Source organism: Dasypus novemcinctus, chromosome 21 (assembly GCF_030445035.2).
Source record: "Dasypus novemcinctus isolate mDasNov1 chromosome 21, mDasNov1.1.hap2, whole genome shotgun sequence".
Lineage (NCBI taxonomy): Eukaryota > Metazoa > Chordata > Mammalia > Cingulata > Dasypodidae > Dasypus > Dasypus novemcinctus.
Genome location: NC_080693.1, coordinates 25,743,081 through 25,761,543, shown reverse-complemented (window position 1 = coordinate 25,761,543; position 18,463 = coordinate 25,743,081). Strand labels below are relative to the sequence as shown.

Genomic DNA, 18,463 nt, shown 5'->3' with positions numbered 1-18,463 from the left:
ACCTTCCTTGGGGCCTTAAACGCCACATCTGTGAAATGAGTCAGTAAACATGGTCTTCCAGTGTTTACAGTTTGTAGCTGTGTTTCTCGAGCTTTTAAACACATGACTTGGTTTAGATATTTCTTTAAAGGAAAAAAAAAGAAACTAAAACTTCTGTCATTCTGTCATCCTTTACCTCCCAGTACAGTTTATCCCCTGTTGAGAATAAGATCATCTAATATTACTTATTCCCTGCTACGTGCCAGGTCCTAAATATTTTAGTGCATGATTTTCCTAATTCAACTTCCCTGACAGCCCCCAAAAAGTAGACACTATTATCCCCAACTTACAGATGGGAAAACCAACTTAGAGATTCACTATCTTGACCAGGTTGTTAAGTTTCAACCCAGACTGGAATTGTGACATAACTTAAAAGACTGAGCTCTTAACCACTATGTTATATGGCCACACCTATCTCTACATCTTTGGTATATTCCCCATCAGCCAGAGTTTTGACTCTACTTACCATACATGTATGGTTTTGGGGACATGGTTTATTGTTTTTTTTATTTTAAAAAAATTTCCCACATATGAAATTATAAGGTACAAAGTCTTTTTAAAACTACATAGCCTCCCTTCCCCCTCCCTTCTAGAGTGCCTCTCTCACCACTGGTCTGGAAATGAACTCTTGAGGTTTCAAGGTCAGGGTCCTGGGGAGATGGAATTACAATGAAGAAACAGGATGCCCAAGATGTAAGTGCTATATAAGGGTCTGGGGAGTTGCTGGGCCAGGGTCCTGGGAGTCTAGCAGGGGATAATTGCTTCAATGCCTGGGGTTATAGCTTCACTCCTCATTGTTTCCTATCCTGAGATCAAAACTGTGGTTGGGGAGCCTCTATTACTAGAGGGCAGTGGAAAAGATTCCAGCCACACTGAGGAAGGGGTAGGTGGTTGGTGGTGCTCTGGGTGAGCTCATAGCCGTCCTTCCTCTCCCCAGTTATTTTTGGTCTCTATGACCTGTAGGTTTCCGTTTGGTGGGAACAGTAGCCTTAGGAACGGATTCCGGTAATGGAACCTCAAAAATCCAACAACCCTTTTCTCTTCTCTCTTCCGTTGGCCTTTGAACTACCTCCCTCAGGGATTCAGGTATCTAGATCCTGGGAGTTGAGTTAGTGGCCTGGAATTTCACCTGAGCCTCATCTTCTAACCCCTCTCCTCAACTCCACATGGCCTCTTAACTCCTGGACCCCTTATTCAGCTTTCCTTCTCTGAGCCAGTTTACCCACCACCAACCCCCGTGGACTTCTTACTTGCGAGTCTTGGTGCTGAAACCTGCACGGATTGGCCCGCAAGGTGAACAATAGAGAAGGAAACAGGGGACCCTATTTAGGCGCTGCCTAATGCCCCCTCTCTACGCATGCGCCCCACTTACAACCCCCCCCCCAGTCCAGAAGTGCTTTAAACCCCGCCCTATCCTGGCTCCGCCCCCTGTTCGTGAGTGCAGGGTCTTCATTGGTGAACTCTGGACAAGGATGTTGGCCAAGCCGGGCCAGGTGCTTCCACCGCCAAGGATGAGATACACAAGGAGGCGGGAGCTTCCGGGGGTGTGGCCCAAGCCCTGCCCCGCCCCCTGACTCCTACATCTGATGTCGGGCCCCGCCCCCGCTGGCCCCGCCCAGGCCTCGGCCCTAGGCTTCAGGTCCGCGGAGCCGCGCCGCGAGCACGCGCAGCAGCCGCCCGCGCGAGGCGGGCCTCACGCCCGCGGCCCCTCATCGCGGGAACGCATAGGTGCCTCGCGCCGCTTCTCGGCAGCTCTCAAGCCCTCGTCGGTCCCTTCCTCGCTTCCAGTGTCTCCTCCGTCGTCGACCCGCGGCGGCCCGGCCGGGTGGGAGGGGTGGGCAGAGGTGGAGCGCCCTTAGCCCTGCCCCCGCCCGGGCTCTCGGTGGCGGCCGCCCGGGTCCCGCCCGGATGGCGCGCAGGGCCGAGCCCCCCGACGGGGGCTGGGGGTGGATGGTGGTGCTCGCAGCCTTCTTCCAGTCGGCGCTGGTGTTTGGGGTGCTCCGCGCCTTCGGCGTCTTCTTCGTGGAGTTTGAGGCGGCGTTCGAGGAGCCGGCAGCGCGCGTCTCCTGGATCGCCTCCATAGGAATCGCGGTGCAGCAGTTTGGGAGTGAGTGCTGCGTCCGGTCCAGCGTCCTGTTTTCCTTCCTCGGAAGGGACAGGGGATACTGGGGATGGCAGAGGGGAAGGGCGGGGGAGGGAGGGTGCTGGGGAGGACGCGGGAGACCTTCTCGCAGAACCCCTTCTCCTCCCCAGGCCCAGTGGGCAGTGCCCTGAGCACGAAGTTCGGGCCCAGGCCCGTGGTGATGACAGGGGGCATGTTAGCTGCGCTGGGAATGCTGCTCGCCACCTTTGCTACTTCCTTGAGCCACCTGTACCTGAGTATTGGGCTGCTCTCAGGTGAGGCCCTGACAAGCACAGGAGAGTAGTAAAATGCTTGGGTTTTTAGCCTCTGGACTGTCACATTTTTCCAGCTCCTCCAAAAGTCTTAGGGAGAAGCTGAGGGAAAGTTTTGGCCAGCACCTATTCCTTTAGGGCAATGGCTAAGTTGATAAGCAAGGTTCAGGGATGATGGGTCAAGAATATATAAGCCCAGGGCTAGTGGGGCAGGACGGTAGTAGGAAGAGCTGCTATAAAATGGTGCCAGGTACTGTGGGTGTGAAATAAATACCGTCCTGTTAACAGATAAAGAAAAGCCTTAAAAAGGTTACACAACTTGCCAAAGGAGGATCACACGATCAGAATGGTAAAGCCCAAGTCTAAGGTGAAATATTGTGCTGTTTACTTTACAGACATTGTCTCGAATCCTCTACCATCCCATGAGGTTGATTAGTTTCATTTTGCAGATGAGGAGATTGAGGCTGGGAGGTTAATTAAAACACACAAAGACATGCGGCTAGAAAGTGTCAAAGCCGGGATTGTAACTCAGGTCTGTGGGACTCTGAAGTCAGTGCTGCATTCTGCTGCTGGGCCGTGTTGGGATTATTCAGTGCTCTGAGCTCCCAGTGTCCCCCAGCCCTCATTTCTTTCTTTTTGGCAGGCTCCGGCTGGGCCTTGACCGTCACCCCGACCATGGCCTGCCTGTCCCGCTACTTCTCTCGCCGTCGATCCCTGGCCATGGGGCTGGGACTGACGGGGGTGGGCCTGTCCTCCTTTGCCTTTGCCCCCTTCTTCCAGTGGCTGCTCAGCCACTATGCCTGGCGGGGGGCCCTCCTGCTGGTGTCTGCCCTCTCCCTCCACCTGGTGGCCTGTGGTGCTCTCCTCCGCCCGCTTTCCCTGGCTGAGGACCCTGCCACAGGTGGCCCTGGGGCCCAGATCGCTTCCCTTCTCCATCATGGCCCCTTCCTCCGTTACACTGTCGCCCTCACCCTGATAAACACTGGATACTTCATTCCCTATGTCCATCTGGTGGCCCATCTCCAGGACCTGAACTGGGACCCCCTGCCTGCTGCCTTCCTAATCTCAGTGACGGCTATTTCTGACCTAGTGGGGCGTGTGGCCTCTGGGTGGCTGGGGGATGCAGTTCCAGGGACCGTGGCACGACTCCTGATGCTCTGGACCACCCTGACGGGGGTGTCACTAATCCTGTTCCCCGTGGCCCAGGCTCCCACAACCCTGGTGGCTCTGTCTGTGGCCTATGGCTTCACATCGGGAGCCCTGTCCCCACTGGTTTTTTCTGTGCTGTCTGAACTGGTGGGGACTGGAAGGATGTACTGCGGCCTGGGACTGTTGCAGATGGTAGAGAGCATCGGAGGGCTGCTGGGGCCTCCTCTGTCAGGTAAGGGGAGTATGGGCCGGGGGTTGGGGAACTAACGCTATAGTGTATATGAAAATGCTGCTCCCTGGAATGGTAGTCAGTACACAGCCTGAAATGTGTCAACGGAGCAAAGAAAACGGGCTGGGAAAGTCAGAGGGCAAAGACAAGGAGGAGCTATGTGGAACCCTTGCAGGGTGTCTGCAGCGTGGGTTTTCAGAGCGCCTGGGTGGACCTGGTGCAAGCTAGGCTCACTGGGCTCCCGTCCAGGTTTCTAGACCATCTGGTCAAAGTTCTCCTGGCTCAAGAACTTTCAAACCCTGAATATTTTCCTCTTAACTATTAACTGAAGTTGGAGAAGGGCCTTAGTTACCAGAAAGGCCAGACTCCATCTGGATGCCCCAGATCCTCACTGGCTGGCTTGGAGGTCCTTTCTGAAGGCAGGAAGGTGGTTGAATTACTTTTTGAGGCCACTTGGGAAACCAGAATTCCCCAGCTCATCCAGTCCTTCCTTGGGGGTTCCAGCTCTTCTGAGAGGGGAGGGTTCAGCCCTATTTTTCTTTCCTCTACTGAAAAAATGTGGCTCAGCCATCAGCCCCAGGGAACAAATCCCGCCATGTGTGTTCTTTCTCTCTCTTGGGCCTAGGTTACCTCCGAGACGTGACAGGAAACTACATGGCTTCTTTCATGGTGTCTGGGGCTTTCCTCCTTTTAGGCAGTGGAATTCTCATCACCCTGCCCCACTTCTGCTGTTCACCTCCTACCTCCATGCCCCAGGACCTTGTAACAGAGGCACTGGACACTAAAGTCCCCCTGCCCACGGAGGGGCTGGGAGAGGACTGAACTCCAGGGAGGAGCAGTCAGGCCCAGAAAGCCCGAGCGTGGCAGCTCCAGATCTCCTCCCGCCCCATCGTGGTCCCCACAGAGCCACAGTGCCTTAAGCACCTTGAGCCGTCTCTTCCCCAGCAGGCCTGGGGCTTCTGTAAAGTGTGTGCCAACCTTCGCTATTTTGTTGAGGACCCTTACCCCTTTTGCTCTCCTGAGCTGTGAATTGACAGTGGAAATCAAAGACCAAGAAGCTTATGTTTTATACGTGATCTCTAGTGTTGCCTCCCGAGTTTCTTCTCGGATCTTAATGAGATAAAACATTAAGAAAACTAAAGAACAACGATTAACTCAGAAGAGCTGGGGGCCCATATGCTTGGCATGGCTGAATGGAGTCAAGTCGGAAGAGAGGACGGAAGGTGCCAGCAGCTCTGGTGACCCAGAACATTTTAACCCGGAACTCTGCTCTCTGGGACACAATCCCTCCCCCTCCCACTTACCTCCCTCTGACCCACTAATCCCTGTGATTTAGAAAAGACATTAAGAGAATGGTAGAGGCGAAGGGGGTAGAGTGGGGTAGGTATTTTGAGGGGTGGGGTAGGGAAGGTCAGTCTGGGAGGTGGGGCGACTCAGGTAAGGGAAATGAGGCCCGGGAAGACGGCACCTGCGAACACCTACCCCAACAAACTAATGTTGACTGGCAGACAACTTCTCAAAGATTCCCTGTCATGATGGCAAGGACTTGGGGAAAGAAGAATGGACTGGCTGGCTAGACAGACCTCCTTCCTTTCAACCTGCCTTTTTGTAGATCGTTTTTGGGGTTCTAGATGGGCTAACAGTTGAAGCTTATAGGAAAACCCAATAGAAATATTTTTATTGAGGGGAGGGTTTCAAACAAGAAAATAATCAACAAGTGGTGTCCAGAGTGGGGCCAGGGCCCCCCGCGGAGAGCAGGGGAACCCTAGGGACCGGGAACAGCTCCCCCCTCTCAGAAGGAGGGGTGGTGGGAGGTGAGGCTGAGCAGCAGGGGGGCAGCACCCTGGGCAGCCCCATGTAGATGAAGCTGCCGGAGAGGACGAAGGAGCCACACACGAGGAAGGAGGCCTTGAAGTCTCCTGTCTCATCCCTGAGGAAGCCTGAGAGGAAGAATAAAGGACCTAAGAGGCCTCGAACCCCTGGGGCAGAGGAGGCTGGGAGCGGATCTGCTGGCCCAGGCTCTTACCTGACAGGGGAGGGCCCAGGAGCCCCCCGAGGCTCATCAGCATCATCACCAGCCCCGTGGCCTGCACGACACCTCCGACGCCCACTAGCCCCGGCAGCACCCCAAAGACCAGCGGGGCGTAACTTCCGGCGCTCAGCCCGTAGGCCCCGGCCGCGGCCAGCAGGGCACCCCCCCAGCCCTCCTCGCTCCCCACCACCGGCACCAGTCCCACCGCCAGCAGCCCCAGTCCTGTCAGAGACGCGAACACCGCCAGCAGCCGCGGAAGGGGCACCCAGCCCTGATCCGCCAGCCACCCGCACATCAGCCGGGCGACCGCATCCCCCACCGCAGCCACCGCCACCACAAGCGCGGCCCCATAGCCCCCCAGACCCCGATCTAAAGCGTGCGGGGCCAAGTGTACGTACGGGACGAAGTACCCGCCGCCCACCAGGGCCGTGCCCAGAGCGAAGACCGAGAAGGCCCGGCGAGTGAAGAGACCCAGGCCGAGGGCAGCGAGGGGCCCGCGGGAGGAAGCCGGGGGGTCGCCGGGGAGGGCCAGGGGTCGCAGCAGGGCTCCACAGGGGGTGAGGTGGAGGGTGATGGCGCCGAGGAGGAGCAGGGCGCCCCGCCAGCCGAAAGTATCAAGGAGGAGCTGCAAAGCGGGCGCCAGCAGCAGCGAGGCGGCCCCGTTGCCGGTGAGCGCCAGCCCCACGGCCAGGACCCGACGGCGCGAGAAGTACCGGGAGAGGGTCCCCAGGGCAGGGGCGAACACCAGGGCCCAGCCGGAGCCTGCGGACCGAGAGGACTGGGTGAGCGGCGGGGGCCCGCGCCGGCCTTGCCAGCCCCCTCCCTTCGCTCCCTCACCCCCACCGAGCTCCCGCCGCCCCCCCTCAGGGACCAGACCTGCCCTCCCCTCACCAGCGAGGAGGCCCAGGCCGAGGTAGAGGTGCAGCAGGCTGCGGGCGAAAGCCGAGGAGACGAAGCCGAGCGAGGCGAGGACGCCCCCGACCATGACCACGGGGCGCGCCCCCCAGCGGGTGCTCAGAGCGCTGCCCACCGGGCCTAGGAGGGGGCGGGGTCAACGGAAGACACGCCCCTGGACCCCCAAACTCGCCCCGGTACTCCTCGTTGGCTGTTTGCCTGGCTCAAAGCTCCGCCCCCTCCTAATAGCACCGCCCCTTGACCTCCAAGACCCGCTCCTGTCCTGAACTTGGACCCGCAGGTACCCTTCTCCCGAGGCGGTTTGGTAATCAGGCGGGTCCCCCACCACTACACTCACTGCCCGGGTACCCCGGTTCCCGCCCCCACCTGGGAGCCCCCCTCACTGGCTGCCTGCTGCACGGCCAGGGCCAGGGCGCTGACCCATGCAGTTTCCTGAGCGTTTCGGTCAAAGTGCTCGGCGAGGTCGGGAAGGGCAAGGCCCAGGGAGCGCAACAGCCCGTAGGAGAGCCCGTTCACCGCGAAGGCCGAGGCGGCCACCACCCAGCCCCAGCCCCCGTCCGGGGGCCCGGCCGGCTTGGGGGTCATCTCCGCCTGCGGGGGTAGGGAAACACCTGTGAGCCCGGGCTCCCAGGCTGCTCCTCCGCCAGGGACTTGACATCCCTGAGATCCTGGCTCCGGCTGCCTGCCCAGGGGTGGGGACGGCGCCCCCAGCACGATGGGGCGGGGGCGGGGGGAGTGAGAACCAGGCCAGGGGACGGAACTCCCGGGTCCGCGCCAGGTGCCGGGACGGGGGGCAGCCGGACCTCCCAGGCCTGGGACTCCCCCTCCCGCGCCAGCCTCCTCCTTACCCGACCTCTCCCGGCGGAGGGGGAGGGGAAGGGCGAGCAACAGCTCCGCCGGCTTTTCTCCCCGCTTCCCGGGCGGGCGGGGCCGCGGAGAGGAGCGAGCGCCGAGATGGAGCCGAACTTGGACGAGATCTCTCCGTAAACAGGGATCACCCCAGGGGCGCGAGCTGCTCGGGGACGCAGGGGGTACGGAGGGCGGGGGCGAGCCGAGGCAGCCAATCCGCCCGGCTGCGAGTGAGACCAGACGCTGAGTCCCACGGGGATCGAATTAGCCACACACACACCCCTGCCAGGGAAGGGAGCGGCGGGGAGCGAATACCTGCCAGCCGGGCTCGCCCACGCACCTGCTGCCGACCGCGCACCGCCGAGGCGCGGGGATTCAGCCCCGCGCAAGCCCCGAGTCTGCAGGTAACGCGTGCAAACAGGCGAGGTGCCCCAAACTTGAGGGGATGAGTAGTTTTTGCTCTCAGGGAAAGTTGCTGAGGACCAGGTGAATTGCAGACATCAAATCACAGCTCTCCCCTGAGCGCCCCATGGTACCCCACCATAATATGCCTTCTAGGACCGAGGGGAAGGAAGAGAAAAGGGCATGCTCTAAATATGTTCCCTTTCCATCCTCACCACAACTGTGAAGAAAGTGTCGTCTCCTTTTACAGATGAAATAACTAAGGCTCAGAGAGGTGGAGTCACGTACCCAAAGTCACCCAGTTGAAACATGGTAGAAGTATTTGAACTTGGGTCTGTGCAACTGCAGGACCGCGCATAGAGCGAGAAGGGACGTAGGACTGCAATTGAAACTGCCACGGTTGAGGGAAATAGCTTGGAGACTGTTGCTAAACTGCCCTAAAACGGGCAGAGCTATTGCAGAGCCAGAGTTTGTGATTAAGATACGGGTCACCGGATAGAAAGGATCCTTAAGATCAGAATCGCTAACGATTTGTTAGAATTAAAAAAAGAAAAGAATGGTAAGAAATCAGAGAGTGGTACCCAGGTATTGCGTTTTTGAAAAACTATATAAAAAATATCTTTTTAGAGCTTCCCGAATAAGAGATGTGTTCTTTGATTTAACTATCAAACAGTATCAGAAAATTTGGCAACTTACACTTTAGAACCTGGTTCAAATGGCAGCCACATGATGGCAGTGTTTCCCAACTGTTGAGAAAAAATCTGTGCTGAAAGAAAAGAAAAACAACTTCTTAAGCAGTGAATGGTAAACCTTGAATATACACATCACTTTCAGGGGCTCCCGTTGAAGCCTTAAGGAGAAAAAAGAGCAAATTTCTCTACGTTGTATATAAGGACCTTAACTATCAGCAGTAGATCCGGGCTACATTTCCCTTCTGCCCCCTTCCTACACCCTCCGATCAGCCTTAGCTTCTCACCTGCTCCGTGGACACGCCAAACATTTTCTTATGTGTGTGCATATGTCATGCTCTCTACTTGGCATGTCTTAGGAGGGGCACAGGAGCCCATGAAAGCTTAAGGTCCCAGCTGGCACGTAAATGCCAGAGAAGTGGCCCCACCGGTTTCCCCAGCCTGAAGTGAAAGGACTCAGGGAGGTGGAGCCGGCAGGTCCTCAGCCACCCAGGGGTGCAGGCGGTCTGCTTCTTGACAAGGCTCTCTGCTCCGAGCAGAATGGAGCCAATGAAGACCAATCACTCCCTCTCTGTGGTGAAATAGAGCTGCAGGGTAGTCAAAGGGGCTGGTCCCTCTGGAGTTGGGAGTTGTACCCAGTGATGCTGATATGCTTTTCTCGGACACTTATGAACCCAGAATAGTATCCCAGAGCTTGGGACTGGGGTGATGGGTCGTGAAAGTGTTCTTCGTCTCCTCCACATTTCCCAAATCACCACCCCTCTGTGTCTTTTGCACGTGGAGGTAATACAGCGTAGAGGTTGGGAGAATGGACTCCTAGTTAACCTGCCTGGGTTTGCCTCTCTGCCATGGATTCACTGTAAGGCCGTGAGCACGTTGCCCGGTTACCTCAGTTGCCTCCTCTCTAAAATAAGAATAGAAATAGTAGATACCTATGGGGAGCTGGTGTGGCTCAGTGGCTGAGTGCTGGCTTCCCACATATGAGGTCCTGGGTTCAATCCCCGGCCCCAGTAGTGGAAAAAGAAAAAAATAACTGTTGCCTGCTAGGGCTGTTTAGAGGAGTCAATGCGTCACTGTATGTGGGTACAGGTAAGGGGCTAAAAACAGTGCTGGGCCCTGTGTGTGGGCTCTTAGTGCTGCTGCTGTGACCTGGAGGAGCCCTGCTAGACCCTACAGGGCCATGGCCCTTCCGCCACCCACTTCTACTAGTGCTTCAAGGTCAAAGGACCACACTGATCTGGTGAGTTCTCTAAAATCACACGGGAAATAAAATGTGAAACAGCAATAAAAAAGTTAAAAGAAAATTTTGTGTGTGTTTTCTCTTGTGGTGAGTTGTTTCCTTGGCATTCTGCAAAGTTTACAGGAAAATGCTGATCTCCATATCTTGACTCTAAAAACAGAAGTGGAGAAACGGACTTTGGCCCAGTGGTTAGGGCGTCCGTCTACCACATGGGAGGTCCGCGGTTCAAGCCCCGGCCCTCCTTGACCCGTGTGGAGCTGGCCCGTGCGCAGTGCTGATGCGCGCAAGGAGTGCCGGGCTACACAGGGGTGTCCCCCGTGTAGGGGAGCCCCACGCGCAAAGAGTGCACCCATAAGGAGAGCCTCCCAGCACGGAAGGAGGGAGCGGCCTGCAGAGGAATGGCGCCGCCCACACTTCCCCTGCCGCTAACGACCACAGAAGCGGACAAAGAAACAAGACGCAGCAAAAAGACACAGAAAACAGACAACCGGGGGAGGGGAGGGGAATTAAATAAATAAAAATAAATCTTTAATAAATAAATAAATAAATAAAAACAGAAGTGAAGAAAGGAGTTAAAATAAGTTTTATTCATTCAGTCCTTCATAAAGTATATTCATAGACACTTACCATGCCAGGGGCTATGCTTAGGGCTGGGAATGAGAATGGGAATAAAATACAGTCTCCCTTCCAGGCTCCCATGATCAAATCCTAAAACAGTCACATGGACAAAAGGTATCTCAAAACAAGAAGGACAAATGCATTGTAGAGTGGTACATGGGAGGAACTAACTAACTCAACCTGGGGGCTTCACAGAAGTGGAGCCCCTTGAGATGGGTCTTGAAGGATGAGTAGGAGTTTGCCAGATGGATGAGTGGGCAGGAACATTCCAGGCAAAGGGAGCAGCTTGTGGAAAAGCACAATGCATGAACCAGTATGGGGCATTGTTTATTGTTTGGGGAGCTGTAAATAACTGCTGAATGGAGAACAGAGTGTGTAGGAGAGCTTTTGGGGCAGAGGGTCCCACCAGGAAAAGTCTTGAAGGCTAGGCTAAGGAATTTAGATGTTTTCCCAGAGACTGATACTTCTCAAAATTCCCACTGATATTGCATTCACTAAGACTGGAACCTGAACACAGAGGAGACAGTACTCAGACCCCAGCTGGAGGGAGTCATGGGTGGTTGCCCTTTTGCAAGGGGAAAATTTCTTTTAAATACCTTGTTTTATACTGAAAATTCATGTGAAATTTTGCATCCTACTCCATTCTACCTCATAATAGTTTTTTTAAAAGATTTATTTATTTCTATCCCCTCATTGTCTGTGCTTATTTTCTTTTTAGGAGGCACCAGGAACCAAACCTGGGACCTCCCATGTGGGAGAGAGGCACCTAATCTCTTGAGTCACCTCTGCTCCCTACTTTTTTGTGATCTCAGTATGTTTTCCTCCTTGTGTCTCTTGTCACATCATCTTGTTGCATCCACTCACTGTGCCAGCTCACTATCTTGCTTGTCTTTATTTTTTAAAAAGATTTATTTATTTATTTAATTCCTCCCCCTCCCCCTGTTGTCTGTTCTCTGTGTCTATTTGCTGCGTCTTGTTTCTTTGTCCGCTTCTGTTGTCAGCTGCACGGGAAGTGTGGGCGGCGCCATTCCTCGGCAGGCTGCACTTTCTTTCGCGCTGGGCTGCTCTCCTCACGGGCGCACTCCTTGCGCGCGGGGCTCCCCGACGTGGGGGACACCCCTGCGTGGCAGGGCACTCCTTGCGCTCATCAGCACTGCACGTGGGCCAGCTCCACACGGGTCAAGGAGGCCCGGGGTTTAAACCGCAGACCTCCCATGTGGTAGACAGACGCCCTAACCACTGGGCCAAGTCCATTTCCCTTGCTTGTCTTTAGGAGGCACTGGGAATCAAACTGGATCTCCCATGTGGTAGGTGGGAGCTCAATCACTTGAACCACATCTGCTTCCCCTCATAATAGTTTTTGATGTGTATTTTCTTAAAAAATAATGCTTTCACAGAAAAATTATTGAAGCTCTCCTTAAATCTTTGAGAAAACATACCTCTCCAGGAAGATGTATGTTTTTATTCCAAGGTTTATTTTCCCAGGCACACTGTCATTTACCTGGGTTAATGTGGGTGATGGCTAGCCACCAATGGCCTAGGATCACCTCCTCCAGGAAGTCCTCCCTGTCCATACGCACTGCCGATCTGCATTAGGTGCCTGCCCCTCTGCCTGTGTAATGCTCACTGGAGCACTTCTCAGCCTGCAGACAGGTCATCCATTTTTGTCTTCCGTCCTTCACCCCCTTCCCCACGTTGCCCTGATGCCGTGCCCTGGAGGGGGGATCCTGCATTATTGGTCTCTGTGTCTTTGCCCCCCAGCACGGAGCCTGCTGTGCAGGACACCCCAGCATGTGTTTGTTAGGTGAGCGTGTATCACTGCATCTGAGAAGACTGAATAAGGGGATCTCCGAGTTCGCGGTCCCCGCGCCCGGCGCCCCGGGGCGTGTGGCAATACCCCGAGAAGGGTCGATAATGGGCCGAATCCCGAATGCCCGCTCACACGGAGGAAGCCTCAGAAGGAGGCGGTGACCCAGAGAGGGTCTTTGGGGAGATCAAACGGGAGGGGGACCGCGGGCTCGGGGAATGTGTCTGTGTTTGAAAACCCTGGGGCTTTCCCGTCGCAGCCCCTGCCCCAGGTTCTGGGCCCTTCTGGAGGCCTGCGCGGCGCACAGCCGTCTGGGCTCAGGCCCGGGGGACCCCGCGAGCGGAGCCCCGGCATCCGCAAGTGCACCCACCAGGGGGCTCCCTCTGCGGAAGGCGGCCGGGAGGGAAGGGAGGGAAGCGGGCAGGCAGGGGTGGTGGCCCCACCCACGCCAGGCGGCAGTGTTCCCGCCGCTGACGCGAGCCCCCGCGTGCCTGACAGCGACGCCCCCACGCCCTCCAGGACCCTCCCCCGCCCCGCTCGCTCAGAGACCGGGCCATGGCCACTTAGCGTGGGCCCGAAAGCCCAGAAGCGGGCCTGGACGAGTGGGAGACCACGACCTGGAAGGGCGAGGGCACAGAGGGCAGGGTCTGAGGTTCGGGGGACTCATGAGGGTGGGGCCGGGGGAGCCTGTCTCTACGGGAGGGGGCGCGGAGCAGGAGGGCGAAGGCGGGGCCTCCCTGTGGGCCCCAGCAAGCCGGCTTGGACGACCGCACGAGAACGAGAGCCCAGCTGAGGGGCCTGAACCCTCTTTGGGGCCTGGGGCTGGGTGAGGACTTGGCGGGGTCGGGGGCTGGGTGGAGGCTGGCGCCGGGGCCGACGTGGGCCCAGAGCGGGCTGAGCCGGCTGGAGCTCCGGCCTCGTGGTTTCACCCCTCGGCAAACTCTGTCTCCCACCCCCTCTTTCAATCCAGTTTCCATCCCTTCCCTCCCTCGCCCCTGCACTTCCCAGTCCTGTTACATGGACTGGCTCCTGGACCCCTTGGACCAGCCCAGGCTCCAGGGCAGGGGCTCAGGGACCCAGGAGGAAGGCTCAGTTAAGGCCTGAGTCTGGTCTGGGGGTCCAAATACCCAAATGTGTCTTACCTGGAGTTTATGGTTCTAGGAACTGCGCCATCGTTTATGTCAAAGTTTGGAGTTGGAAGCCATGGACACTAACTCGGACTGATTTAAGGAGAAAAATGATTTACTACCGGGGAGAAGATGTAGCTCAGCGGTTGAGCACCTGCTTGCCAGGTACCAAGTCCTGGGTTTGATCCCCTGTACCTCCTGAAAAAACAAGCAAAAAAACCCAACTCTCATTGGAGAGCATGTATAGCTCAGTGGTTGAGCACCTGCTTCCCACGTGCGAGGTTCTGGGTTCAATCCCAGGTATGTCCTCTTAAAAAAAAAAGACTATTGGTTAAGTCAGGAAGACCACAGAGCTAGATTCGGAAACCAGCAGGAGCAAGGGTCGCCACGGGCCTGAGAGAGGTGCTAAGGCCGCTGCTGTCACCACGGGCACTAGATGTCGCTGCTGGCTCTCTGCGGGCTTCCGGGCCTGGAAACTGCTCTCTGCCTTTTGCACCAGCAGCTTCTGAACTGCTCCTGTCCACCTGGACCTGCTTGTGGGCTTTCAGTCTAGTGGGAGGGGGCACACTTACAATGAGCCCCTAGTGTTTTCAGCATCGACAGCAGGAAGTGAGTACCGCCTGCCCTAAAAAATAATCGGGTGGGGAGCTTCTCAGACAAAGGAAGAGATTCAGATGCAAGGCAACCCAAAGTGCCCACTAAAATCAGACGATTCGAACGGGAATAGGATTTGAGTTCAGGCAGCGGTGTGTGTGTCTTGCAAAAGCAACTCAGGCCCGGTAAATTAAGAACCTAGTTCTTGAATCCTTATTCCAGCACTTTCTAGGCATCTTTATAAAGGGCTGTTGGTTAGACTTTGGTGAAATGAAAGTGCAGAAAGGATCCAGCACAACTCCAGGCCCTTTGGGGGTGCTCTACAAATGTAGACTCCCCCCCATTTCATTTCATCCCGTTTTCTGGCCACTAGCAGCCTCCTTACCTACTTCTCATCTCCACTCCCAGTCCACTCTCTGCTCCTGTTTCCTGTGCTCCTCATGTCTTGATGTTTGCCTTCCCCCCCTGCCCTGCCTAACGTTCCAGCTGCCTCCAAATTCTCTGAGTCTGTTTGTCTGCTCTTTCCCAGTCTGAGCTTGGGGCCTCAGGGCCTGACTTAGAAGCCTCAGCCTCTTGGTGGGCTCCTCTGCCCTTATGGCTGCAGAGGTGGCCTGGCCAGAATTTCTATTTCCCAGCTGAGTGATGTCAACCAGGACCAGAAGCCCTGGTGGGAGACAGACAGGGAATCAGATATCAGGTTTTCCTGCAGCAGTAGGGATTTAAATTAGACTTGCTGGAGCATCTAACATGTGGTCGGCAGAGTTTTGGGGGTGAAGGAAGCAGAGGTTTTCTTTCCCCAAAGAAGAAATCCCTGTGGGGACCCTGGGAGAAGTGGGGTGGGGAGTGACTGAGTCCTGGGAAACCTGGAAGCCCCGGGAGGGCCCGTGGATTGCTGCCGCTGACACCACACACACCTTGTCTTGCCCTTCCATTGGGGGATTGTCCCCCTTTCAGTGGTTCCACCTCTGAACGCAATTCCTCTTTGCCAGGAAGCCCCTTTGCCCCTGCCCGTAAGTCAACGTCACTTACCCTGCCAGGCTCTTCCCTACACCCAGAGCATTTTAAAGCACGGGCACACTCTTCCGAAGGCTGCCTTCCCTTCTGTCCCACTGGGACCAATAGCTTTACTCAGCTTTATCTACCTCCGTTCCAGGCTATCATCGCCTCTCTTTCCACTGTTCATGACCCGGAGGCCCCCAGGCCACTGATCCTGGCTTAAAGCACGTCTGAGTCTGATACCTCTGGCCAGGTCTCACCTGAAAGGGGGTCACACCTGGGTAAGCCTCCAGGCGGAGGCGTGGGCCAGGCCTGGCGCATCTCCCTGGCTGCGTGTAGGAGAGCCTGGGCATCTCAGAGGGGCATCCTGATTTGGGGGCAGAAGCGTACCCCTCCCTGGGCAGTAGGACGGTGACGCCGAGGGCACTCAAGGCGAGGTGTTTCAGGACAGTGGCCAGAGAGCACTGGACAGTGAGTGCAGGCTGGAGTGCGGGGTATTCTCATCTCCCGGCTGCTCTTATGTGGCCCGTAATTTTTGGATATATTTCCTCATTGTCCTTTAGGAGAGCTGATTTTTTCCCTTGAGGACACAAGGGCCTAGGGCTCCAGGCTTTCCAAGTGCTTACCAAATGCTGGAGACACGAAGAAATGAATTGGCTCCCCAAAGATAACTGTGAAAACCAAAAATAATGACTATTTAAATAAATGCCTATAAAACATAATCTTAGCCAGCTTCTTTAAGTTTCATGTTCCTAAACTTTCATTTACTTTGAAAAACAGTTTGTAGGTTAATTTTTCTCACTTCCCAGGATTTCCTAAGCATTCATGGTGATGGCTGAGAAATAGAGCCAGTCATAGATTCAATGAGTTCCTTATACAGAAAAGACTTTTTAAAAACAATAAGCAGGAAAGGGGATGTGGGTTAAGCAACTGGGCTCCCGTCTACCATATAGGAGGTCCGGGGTTCGATACCCAGGGCCTCCTGGTGAAGGCGAGCTGGCCTGTGTGGACTACGCCCAGGAGTGCTGGCCCACGCAGAGAGACGGTTCAGCGAGATGACCCAACAAAAGGAGACACAGAGGAGAGAAAATAAGAGACACAGCAGATCAGGGAGCTGAGGTGGCAAAAGAGAATGATTGCCTCTCTCTCACTCCAGAAGGTCCCAGGATTGGTTCCCAGAGCCGCCTCATGAGAATACAGGTAGACACAGAAGAACACACAGCGAATGAAGACAGAGAGCAGACAGCGGGGGGGGGGGGGGGGGGGGGGATAAATAAGTAAATAAATCTTAAAAAAAGAGGGGAGAGGGTGTAGCTTAGTGGTTGAGTGCCTATTTCCCATGTATGAGGTCCTGGGTTCAGTCTCTGGTACCTCCTAAAGAAAAGAAAAAATCAACAAAACCAAACAAAATAAGATAAAAATAATAAGCATCCTTTAAAAAAATTTAAAAGCAAAAACATATTTAGAGTGAAATGTGAGCATGTTCTGTGTTCCATGTTGAGAAATCATATAGCCTCGTGGTGGAAGTAGGGACCTGCCATCAGGCTGCCTGGTTCACATCCTGACTCTATGGGAAGCAGATGTGGCTCAGGTGATAGAGCTTCCACCTACCATATGGGAGGGCCTGGGTTCGATCCCTGGGGCCTCCTGGTGAAAAAGAAGGAGAGAAAGCCAGTGCCTGCACGAGTGCCCACGTGGTGAGCCAGTGCCCACGCAAGTAAGTCATGCAGCAAGATGATGACACGTTGGGAAAAAAAAGAGAGAGAGACAAGGGGAGAGTCAAGGTGAAGCGCAGCAAAAACCAGGAACTGAGGTGGCACAATTGACAGGGAACCTCTCCACATCAGGGGTCTCCAGGATTGAATCCTGGTGAATCCTAGAGGAGAGAAAATGAGAAGAGACGACAACACAGACAGCAAGAACAGCAGGGTGGGAGGAGGGGAAGGGGGGGAAATAAATAAATCTTAAAAAAAAAAAAAAAGAAATCCTGACCCTATGACTTGCCAGCAGAATAACCTGGAGCTAGTTATTTAACCTCTCTGTGCCATGAAGCTATCAAGAGTACCTACTTGTGAACATTAAATGAGCTATATTTGTCAAGGGTTTGGAACAATTCCTAGCAAGAAGTAAGTGCTATTGAAGATTTGGTCAAATGAAAAGATTTTGATCCCTGGGCGTTTGCCCAAATCTGGAAGAAGTTAAGAAGTGAAACTCAGACGAGCGCCGTGTCCCAGCTGTGCGAGGAACTGGGGACACCTGGGCCTGCGGGAGGAGGCAGAGGTAACCAGAGCAAGAGGGTGCCGGGGAGAAGGAACCGGGGGCGGCCGCCGGGGTTAGGGGCTCCCCTGCTGGGCTCACCCACAGAACTGCCAGGTTCGCTTTCCTGAAGGCAGCCGCCCTCCCAGCTCCTCCCGAATCCCGTGATCCGTTTCAGCTGGACTCTGAGCAGCCTTTGGCTCTGCAGTCGCCCCCACCCCTACACGCACACACCGCCTTGACCCTACCTGTCTCCTCTCACGTCTCTGACCGCGCCTCCCACTCTCCCCTTAGTCTTTGTCTCCAGTGATGGGTCCAACTACCCACGACCCATCCAGTACCGAGGATGGTGACAAGGGATGACAGCGCCCAGGAGGCTCAGCGGGTGGCAAGGTTTCCAGAAATAACAGCCCCAGAAGGGAGGGGAGCTCGGATTAGCCGTGTTCATGTTGGCAACATAAAACATCTCTGCTAGTTAAGATGTTTCTGGCTGCAAGTAACAGAAAAAATCCAACCCAACTTGACTTCGACAGTAAGAAAATATATTTTCCCCTACAGCACTAGAGACAGAGTGCTCCACGGTTAGCCAATCAGTGGCTCAACAGCATCGCCAAGGAATCAGGTTCTTCATATATATACACATGTATATGTTTGTTTTTAGTTGTTGTTTGTTTTTTGAGGTCCTGGGGCCAGAGATTGAACCTGGGGCCTCGTAAGTGGGAAACGGGAAGTCAGCCCCTGAGCCACATCATCTCCCCCGAGTTGGTCTTCTCATTTGTTTGCCGCTGTTTTTAGGAGGCACTGGGGACAGAACCTGGGACTTCCTATGTGGGAAGCAGGCGCTGAGGCATGTGAGTCACATCCACTCCCATATATTTCCAGACTTTTCCTCAGTATAGCTCTTCTTCACGAGGCAATAGGGCGCAGCGGTTTCAGATGTGGCACCTGGACATAATGTGCTGAGGCGTTGGGTCCATCTCTCCCAAGGTGCCCTCCATGGCAGGAGGGAAATATTTCCGCAGTCCAGGAGGCAGCCCCTCACCTAGGGCCACAGTGGTCTCCTAGGTCAGGGCCCAGGGCCCCTACCTGGAGCAGGTGCCCTGGCGGCGGTGGGGCTGCGCAGAGCT

At 55.2% G+C, this 18,463-nt stretch overlaps 2 protein-coding genes and 1 long non-coding RNA gene across 5 annotated transcripts; 2 read left to right on the top strand and 1 right to left on the bottom strand.

Annotated features, from left to right (window-relative positions):
• Positions 1–990: 990 nt before the first annotated feature.
• On the top strand, positions 991–4,887 carry SLC16A13 (solute carrier family 16 member 13). 2 transcript variants are annotated; one of them, XM_071210347.1, is made up of 4 exons: positions 991–2,146; positions 2,293–2,436; positions 3,077–3,814; positions 4,506–4,887. In XM_071210347.1, the coding sequence occupies exons 1-4, from the start codon at positions 1,948–1,950 to the stop codon at positions 4,631–4,633; spliced, it is 1,209 nt and encodes a 402-aa protein (XP_071066448.1). In that variant the 5' UTR covers positions 991–1,947; the 3' UTR covers positions 4,634–4,887. The 2 variants fall into 2 exon arrangements, with proteins under 2 accessions (XP_071066448.1, XP_004475299.1); XM_004475242.5 differs by having other exon boundaries at positions 1,673–2,146; positions 4,437–4,887.
• Positions 4,888–5,461: 574 nt separating this feature from the next.
• On the bottom strand, positions 5,462–9,202 carry SLC16A11 (solute carrier family 16 member 11). Of its 2 annotated transcripts, none has more exons than XM_023583708.3 (7): positions 8,986–9,202; positions 8,706–8,775; positions 7,607–8,082; positions 7,142–7,349; positions 6,735–6,878; positions 5,838–6,605; positions 5,462–5,751 (listed from the first exon to the last, which is right to left on the bottom strand). In XM_023583708.3, exons 1-7 carry the CDS (start codon positions 9,025–9,027, stop codon positions 5,522–5,524), a joined length of 1,938 nt encoding a protein of 645 aa, XP_023439476.2. In that variant the 5' UTR covers positions 9,028–9,202; the 3' UTR covers positions 5,462–5,521. The 2 variants fall into 2 exon arrangements, with proteins under 2 accessions (XP_023439476.2, XP_071066447.1); XM_071210346.1 differs by having other exon boundaries at positions 8,706–8,770.
• A 3,627-nt stretch (positions 9,203–12,829) lies between these two features.
• LOC111759620 (uncharacterized) lies at positions 12,830–15,785 on the top strand. The gene is made up of 3 exons (XR_002793544.3): positions 12,830–13,015; positions 13,525–13,655; positions 15,644–15,785. It is a non-coding gene; the product is annotated as an uncharacterized lncRNA (long non-coding RNA).
• Positions 15,786–18,463: the final 2,678 nt, after the last annotated feature.

Excerpts from the sequence above, each read along its gene's own strand:
- SLC16A13 (XM_004475242.5), top strand. The coding sequence starts at position 1,948 with ATGGCGCGCAGGGCCGAGCCCCCCGACGGGGGCTGGGGGTGGATGGTG. Across the intron at positions 2,147-2,292 it reads CGCGGTGCAGCAGTTTGGGA|GCCCAGTGGGCAGTGCCCTG; the intron begins GTGAGTGCTGCG and ends TCTCCTCCCCAG. Across the intron at positions 3,815-4,436 it reads GCTGGGGCCTCCTCTGTCAG|GTTACCTCCGAGACGTGACA; the intron begins GTAAGGGGAGTA and ends TCTTGGGCCTAG.
- SLC16A11 (XM_071210346.1), bottom strand. The coding sequence starts at position 9,050 with ATGCCAAGTAGAGAGCATGACATATGCACACACATAAGAAAATGTTTG. Across the intron at positions 8,771-8,985 it reads TTGGCGTGTCCACGGAGCAG|ATTTTTTCTCAACAGTTGGG; the intron begins GTGAGAAGCTAA and ends CTTTCAGCACAG. Across the intron at positions 6,879-7,141 it reads GGCCGTGCAGCAGGCAGCCA|GCCCGGTGGGCAGCGCTCTG; the intron begins GTGAGGGGGGCT and ends GCCCCCTCCTAG.